This window comes from Limulus polyphemus, unplaced genomic scaffold (assembly GCF_000517525.1).
Source record: "Limulus polyphemus unplaced genomic scaffold, Limulus_polyphemus-2.1.2 Scaffold766, whole genome shotgun sequence".
Taxonomy (NCBI): domain Eukaryota; kingdom Metazoa; phylum Arthropoda; class Merostomata; order Xiphosura; family Limulidae; genus Limulus; species Limulus polyphemus.
This window is the reverse complement of record NW_013666376.1, coordinates 107,902-115,857: the sequence shown is the minus strand read 5'-3', so window position 1 is coordinate 115,857 and position 7,956 is coordinate 107,902. Positions and strand designations below refer to the sequence as shown.

Below are 7,956 nucleotides of genomic sequence, written 5' to 3'. Positions count from 1 at the left end.
ATGGTGCCTGGGATGGAGGGGTTATCATATGATGAGAGGCTGAAATCTCTCAAATTGTTTTCTCATGAAGAAAGAAGAGTTAGGGGGATCTGATTGAGGTGTTTAAGATAGTAAGGGGAATTGATAGTGTTAATGTATCAGCTTTTTTTTTATATTTAACAATGAGAATAGTAGGACTAGGGGACACATACATTTTGGCAAGGTAGGAGTCATCTTCAGCTAAGACAGTTTCATTTTTCTAACAGGGTGGTTGGCCTTTGGAATAGGTTGTCTTCAGATGTTGTAGAGGCAGTAAGTTTAAGAAAAAGCTTGATAAGTATATGAATGAAAATAGCTGGGTTTAAAAATTTTTTATTATATCTTTTAATTATTTTAATTTAGTTTTGAGGATGGAACAGCCGAGATGGACCAACAGGTCCCATGTTGTCCCAAAATATTATGTTACGAACTAGTATTAGTAATACTATTAGTGACTCACTAGATTACAGTATTACTGTAGTACTAATACTGTTGCTAATTGCTGATGTTATCAGTGCTATAGTGTAATAATATTATTGTCAAACAACCATCATCTCATCACCTCAGGCTTATCCAATGGCATTAACACCACAGAAAAATTTTCATTCATGCTGTTAACTTTGGACTAGGACTAGGAGAATGTTAATACTGCTTATTAACCTAATGTGCATGTGAACAGTTCATTAGACCAATCCTGTATTGGAGGAGGAACATTGACTGTAATTCTAAATTTACTATGGATATCTACACAAAATTTGGCAGTCTTTTGGTAAATGAAACAAAGTCTGTTGTACACACAAAAACAAATGAATTACTAAATAAGCTAGACATTATTCAATTCATTCAGTAGCTACTTACATTTATGTTTTTGTATCTTTGACTTCTTTTTAGGCTATTGAGTGACAAAAAAGTATTTGGAGGAGTTACCTAGGCTTTTCTTGTGTGTACACTGGTGTTCAAGTTAAATGAAATGTATCTTCCTTTTGCTTTAATTTCCTGTGTGACCTTCATGTGATTCCAGGAACTGATGATTTCTTGTAACTTACCAATCTATTTGAGTTTCCCTACCTTTTTGTCTTTCAAATTTGTAGGTAGTTGTGTTTCTACTTCAGAAAATAAACTGCAAGATAGTAATACAGAATGTTTGTCATTGTCATATGTATTTCTTTCTTAAAAAATTACAATGACAAGTTGGGAACTAATACACAGTCCACATTATTGTATTTTCTGTAGTCATATTTTGTTGGTTTTCAATAAGCTCTTGTGTATTTTATGCTATGCATATATATATATTTACACTTATGATAACCCAATGTAACAAACTGAGAAATACATCATTACATGTGGATTTGATTTCTTCAGAAAAGGACAGATTCGCTTGTTAAAAGTCCTTGTTTTGTCTACTTTTTTTAGAATACAATTTAGCATACTTTTTCTTATCATATATGTTTTTAACTATTTTTAATAAAATTTCTTATCATACTTTTGTCATTGTCAGAAAATAGTATTTCATATGCATTGTCAACTTCATATAATACAATTGTTTCCTAGCTTTTTTTGTTTATATATATATATATATAATCTGTGGTCTAGTAGTTAGATATATTTATACATTAAATGTGGGTAAGGTTTCACATTTGGTTCCTGATGGTGGCAAATGCTTGTGATACTAGAAATATTTTTGTATTAATGAATATACATTCCTTTTTTTTATCAACAAAACAGTAGCAGTGAGTAATTTATGAGTAATCAAGCTCAAAGACTAAGTAATTATCTTGTTTCTCTTTGTAAGAAACTCCTAAAAGAACACATCCCTGTCCCCAAGTTGGACAGTGGTAAGTTTAAAGACTTACATTGTTAAAATCCAGGGTTTGATTCCCTGCACTGGGCACAGCAAATAGTTCAATTGACTTTGCTCCAAAAAATAATCAAGGACACATCCATGTTTCCCTAGCAATACTTCTAAAAGATATCTTAGCCCCTTTCAGTGACTACTCTGAGGTTGTGTAGGGATTCTGGAATCACTCAGATTTAAATAACAATAGATAAAAGGTCTAAAGCCATACATGTTCAAGTAAAATCTTTAGTTGGCTCAATTACAAAGATTGAAAGTTTTTCAAGGATGGTTCCAAGGAAAAGTTATGCTACAGATAATGAGATATGTAGGTCTAATTAACTAAGAAATAGAGTGAACAATAGTTATTATGCAAGAGACAGGTCCAAGAGTAAATAGATAATCTTCACTATTAGAAACTGGAGCAAATGTCACATCCAACATATTAAAGTTTATTTTGACCATGTTTGAAACACACAAAATTTGATTGTTGTTGTCACTGAGTGTGATATTTAGCACCGGCCTAGTAATGAGAAATCAGTTCCTTGCAATCACAACAAATTTTTAAGTCTGATATAAAGAAAACATTTTCTAGGTAAATTTCTCCAGAAATTATTTGTTTTCCATAACAGTAAAATAGATGTTTCTTGCAACCTTTTTTTCTTTTTAACTAACCTACTTGTACATATTCATGTTTGTTTCAATGACCTGGCCAAGAATCCTGTATAAAATTATAATTACTACCTTTTGTTCTTTTCTGACAGGTAACTCAAGCCAAAAATAATGCTGTACATTTTTATCAAGCTGCATGATGCAGTTTCTCTCAAAAGCATTAAGATCATTTATGTCAAACAAAAAATTACCTTGTTTTTTAAGCCACTACCATGACTGTAGAAGCTTCTAAATTGTATTGTCTTTTTTAAAAAAACTATCAGTTTCATGAACATCTAACACAATACATATAACAGCTACTCAAGCCTTGACTTAGTACTTTTTATGTACATTTAACAGTCTAATATTTTGTACTTACTGAATGCCAAAGTGTTTTATTCCAGTGTTAATGAGAATACTTCATTGTAACATGTTCAAATATTCTTCAGTAAAGGCATTAAGTGGGATCCCTTAGCAACCAGCTCTGGTGTGTTTTTAAACCCCTCTTGTTAGTCTAGCTAGTTTGCATGTTTGTCCAGATGTACTCCTCTAGATGATGACCCAAGTCAGAATTATTAAAAATATCTACTTATGAACATTTATGTTCTTAAAGATCCTAAATAGATGATTTACTTAAGTATAACTCCTCTAAAAAGATCATCTTCCTCATTCCTACTAATATACTTTCAGTATTCTATACAACATTCTGAACCCTAACACTAAGTAATAAATTCTTCTCTATAAAACCCCAAAAGTATTTCCTTTCTCATTTTGCTATAACAGCCATGATTATAAACTTACATATATTTGATAACATAAGATATGGACAAGGTTCCAGGTAAGAAGGGTTTTTTTTTCTAACAGTATGATTGGCTTATGGAACAAGCTGCTGTTGCCAATAATGGAGGCTGATATCTTATACAAGAGTTTAAGAAGGGAGCTGGTGACTTCCTGAAAATTAAAGGGTGTATTTAATGTTTTTCTTTTCTAGAGGGTAGGTGTATAAAAGGACAGCCTTGAAGGACCAAATGGTTCCTTGATATCCATATGTTATGTTTGAAAAATTATCTGTCTAATTTACTTATTTTACTCTCAACTTATCAATGGAGGTTCCAACTTTTCCTTTAAAATTTGTTTTACTTCTTCTAAAACAGTCATAAATTTTAAAGAGCTCAGAAGCAAGTCATTCTCCTCAGTACATTTTGATTCTGATTATATACAAACCACATTTTTGTGGTTAATTAACAGAGAAGAAAAACAATTTTTCAATAACTAAGTTAATATAGCAAGTAGTAAAATACTTTATTATTTGTATTGGATTTGAAAGATTGTAATATTTGTCTTTTAAATACTCACTTTTTTCTATGATTTTTTATATTTCTACAGGATTTAAAGAAGTTCTTTGAAGTCTCATATTTCAAATTATTTGTTATTGTTTTTTGTGATACTTACTGTAATATTGTTAACTTATATCCTCAGTTTTTTTTTAAATCTTTAATGTAATAATCTGAAAGGTTAGTTGTATGCTGGATGCTAAACTTTGAAAAGTAAGTCTGAACTTTCTTTTAGGGAATGTATAGATTGGAATGCTGCGAGGAAGCTTGATTCAGGTTTTGAAAATAGCAACACTAAGAAATACAAGCAGGAGAAGCATGACTACATTGCCTAAAGTTATTGTTCAGAACAGGGAAGATGATGAGGATATACATTTGTCTTTTAAGTTTGGCACAAGTGAGCTTCCTGAGCGGCAATTCAACTTTAAAAGGTCCAAAACTGAAGATCTAGGACGTGTTTTTTCTCGGATCATCAATAACATCTCTTCAGCAATTGCAAAGAAACAAAAGAAGAAAAAAACAAGTAGTGAAACTGATACAAGTACAACTGATGATTTTAATGTTCAGCTAACATACAAAGGAACTTGTGTGTGTGAAGAAGAAAAAAACTGTGATGCATGGAAAAATGGAGCTGTCTTGTCTGTTGCTGGTATAGAATACGAGGTGAGTGTTAATGCACCCTATGTGAAATCTATTAATTTACCATGCAGCATAATGGCAGGTTTTCCTCTGTACCCAAAACTAGAATTGGAGTTTGCAGACCAAGAGGATTCAAAAATTGTGTGGTACAAAACTGCAGAAAAACTTGTGAATGGTGGAATAAACAACAAAGCAAATAATCAAAAATGGGTGAATGCTGGAGAAGGTTATTTTTATTTCCCAGAAACTGATGATGTTGGACGGTTTATTAAAGTGATTTGTACTCCATATCAAGATTCTCGGACTGGACTTGACAAAGAAGCTATTTCTGCTGGTATGGTGGAAGCTGGTCCAGGTCTTTGTCCATTTGATGAAAGACATCTGTACACGTCAAGTCTTACAGATAAGGGCAGGTGTGTGTGTATTTGTATTTTCATTATTTTATTATTATTATTATTATAGATTGTACTGGAATGAGTTATAAGCTTCATAACTGGTTTGTCTTATTAAACATGATATATGATAAACATGTAATCAGTCTTGTATGTGATACAGAATATTTTAAAAATGTAAGAAATGTGTCATATTTTGTCTTATCATCCGAAATCCTTTATCAGAAATCTTAAAAAGTAATAGTTAGGTAAGAAAACTCCCTTTTAAAGCTATATTAAGAACTTGTTATTTTTGAGAATTCTTGGTGCTACTGTAGCATGTGGTCTACAAAGATATTTACAATATAGTGTGTAGTCTGCACTGATGCTATCATCATCACCATTTTATTGATTTACTAAAACATAATTTCTTGCTAAATAATTTATATCTATCCACGTTTTTGTTCAGCAAACCATAATAATTTAATAAGTTGTGTGTTCCAAAATAATACCTTAAATTTAGGTTATAATTGTGCTAGTTTTGATTGTTGGAATTTATTTAATTCTGATTATATTTGCCCCAAAACATAATGTAATGGTATCTTGTACTTTATTAGTTTAAAGCGTTATTTATAATAAATGGTGCCAATTACAAATAAATGAAAGTTAAAACAGTGATGATGATAGTATGTGTGTAGACCACATGCTATAGTAGCACCATATTCTTTTACTGCATGAGCCCTAATGGTACATTTCAGTACAGCAGAATTCAGACTATTTAATAGGCATGTAATTTGCTGCATCCTCACTTTTCTTCTTGGAAATTCTGACCACATAATGTACCAATTGTCTAATCTTCAGAAATGTGTCTATTCTTGACTAACTTACAGTAGACCTACATGTATCAAAAATATATAACCAACTCGTTACTTAAATTTTTCATAGTTTCAGGATTACTCATATCATATCTCTAAAAAAGCTATTGTAGGACTTTTGATGCATTTTTTTTTATTTAACTGTAATAATATTTAAGGAATTATCTTCCCTACTACATAAAAATTTAACTTTTTAAGAATTTCATCTTCTTGGTCAGTAGTACAAAAAAAATCTGTTGAACTCTTTAGTCATGTTCTATTTCTTCATATAACCTTCAGTTTGAATATTTTAAAGGCCTAAACTATCTTCTAGCTTTCTTTTTTTAAATGCACAAAAGCACAGAAACAATTTATCATCCTTGACTTTTAAAAACATTTTGTGAACCTCTGTATTAACCACTTTTCCAGAAAAGTTAATATTCTTTAAAATTATTATTAATTGTTAATAAGTTACCTTTCCAAAGGTGATCATCTATATAGTAGTTGGTTTTCTAGAAGTAATTTATCATTTTGTATTACCATTATTCCTGTTTAAATCAGTCATTCTGTCCTTTTTTTTCACCGCATAAGATTTGGAAATTTTTTAAAAGTCAGCTTCCTGAAAATTCATTTTCAAATTATATATCCTACATCTGATCTCATAATAAACATTAATGTATAGTTATGATTTTATTACTTACTGGAAAATTAAATGTATTAGAAAAGTGGTTGATACAGAGACTTGTGAAAAGTTCTGAAAAATCAAACGTGTAAAAATAGGGTTTCTGTATTTATGTCAATTGCAAAGAAAAAGAAATATCTCTTGTTGTCCCATAACTTACAACTAATGTTCACTACTGTAGTATGTTATTATTTTATAAGGCCTCTTGATGTTCAATAATTTATAATTACTGTTGCAGTATGTTGTTGACCTTATATTAGTAACCCAAATCCTGTTCAGTACCTATAACATGGTCTGAGGGATGTTACACTTTAACACCATAGCTTTCTTGACATACTGAGTAAAAAAACAATCTCTAATATTAATACCAAAAAATTGTTCAACTTTAAATTAAAGAAATGGATTTTCCTTATTTCCATTAAAATAAATTTCCCCATAACAGTTACTAGTTTTTCTTAGACATTTTCATTCAAAAAATTTTCTTATTTCCTTTGGCTTATTTCTGACAAAAAACAGTATCTCATGTGCCCCACCAGTGGGTCACAACTGACTTTTAGTTATGAACCACGTGACACACTGGTGGATCTGAATTGAATTTTAGTTATGCAGTGTGTGACACACCAATGTGTCACAGACAATTATGTTTCAAAGCCAAACTTCTCTTGTGACATATGAGTTTGGGATACTGTGACTGCTCCTTGGCACCTCTTGAATGTTTAACCCTTAACTGGAGCTGATCATGTCTTTACTAAATCTTAAACTTGTGTTCTGTTGTCATTTTTTCATCACATATCTAAGGAATCTAATTCTTACATTTCATTACAAAGGCTTAAGACTTATTATCATTTTTTATATGTATCTTAAACTTTTTTAGGAGTACAACTGTATAATCTGTTAATTTCAACTGAAAATTGTGAATTTTTTATTTAAGTTGAAAGTGCTTCTCTGACCATTAACTAAAAAGTCCTCATTGAAGAGCCCTGGCACTTGATGGAAGATCTTATCAACATTAGGTCTGGGTCAATATTGGACATTGCTAATTGATTGATTGTCGAGCTCATCAATTGATTACATTCAACTAATTGATTATTCTCACATGATATTTTGATAGTTGGAATAATTGAAACTAATAATAATTGTAAACACTAATTTTTCACTAATTTAATATTTTTGTGAGTTATGACTAATCAATTAAACTGAACACACTTGAATTAATTAGGAATAATAATGAGAAATCCTAATGTCAATATTTTGATTACATGAATAGTTGGAATAATCAAAATCTAATAATCAGAAACACTTATTCCAATATGAAATCTTACCACTTCTCATAAATAGCCTTTCTTGACTTATACAACCCTCTATAGCCACAAATTTTCACTTACCACTAGCACTGATACTCACACCAACCCTCATGTGAGAAACTTCATCCTATCATGCAAATGATCACACAGCAACCCTCCACCTATAGGGAGGCCTGGCATAGTCAGGTGGTTAGAGCGCTCAACTCGTAATCTGAGGGTCGCGGGTTTGAATCCCCATCCCACCAAACATGCTCGCCCTTTCAGCCATG

The 7,956-nt window shown here is 31.1% G+C and overlaps 1 protein-coding gene across 2 annotated transcripts in view; it reads left to right on the top strand.

Moving 5' to 3' along the window:
- Positions 1-7,956, top strand: part of LOC106460413 (2',5'-phosphodiesterase 12-like) — a 34,196-nt gene that overhangs the window by 16,106 nt on the left and 10,134 nt on the right. The window contains exon 3 of one of the 2 annotated variants that reach the window (XM_022387123.1): positions 4,073-4,889. In XM_022387123.1, coding sequence (XP_022242831.1) covers positions 4,090-4,889 — 800 coding nt within the window. In that variant the 5' untranslated portion in view covers positions 4,073-4,089. The remainder of the gene's footprint in view (positions 1-4,072; positions 4,890-7,956) is intronic. The other variant, XM_022387124.1, reaches the window with a different exon arrangement.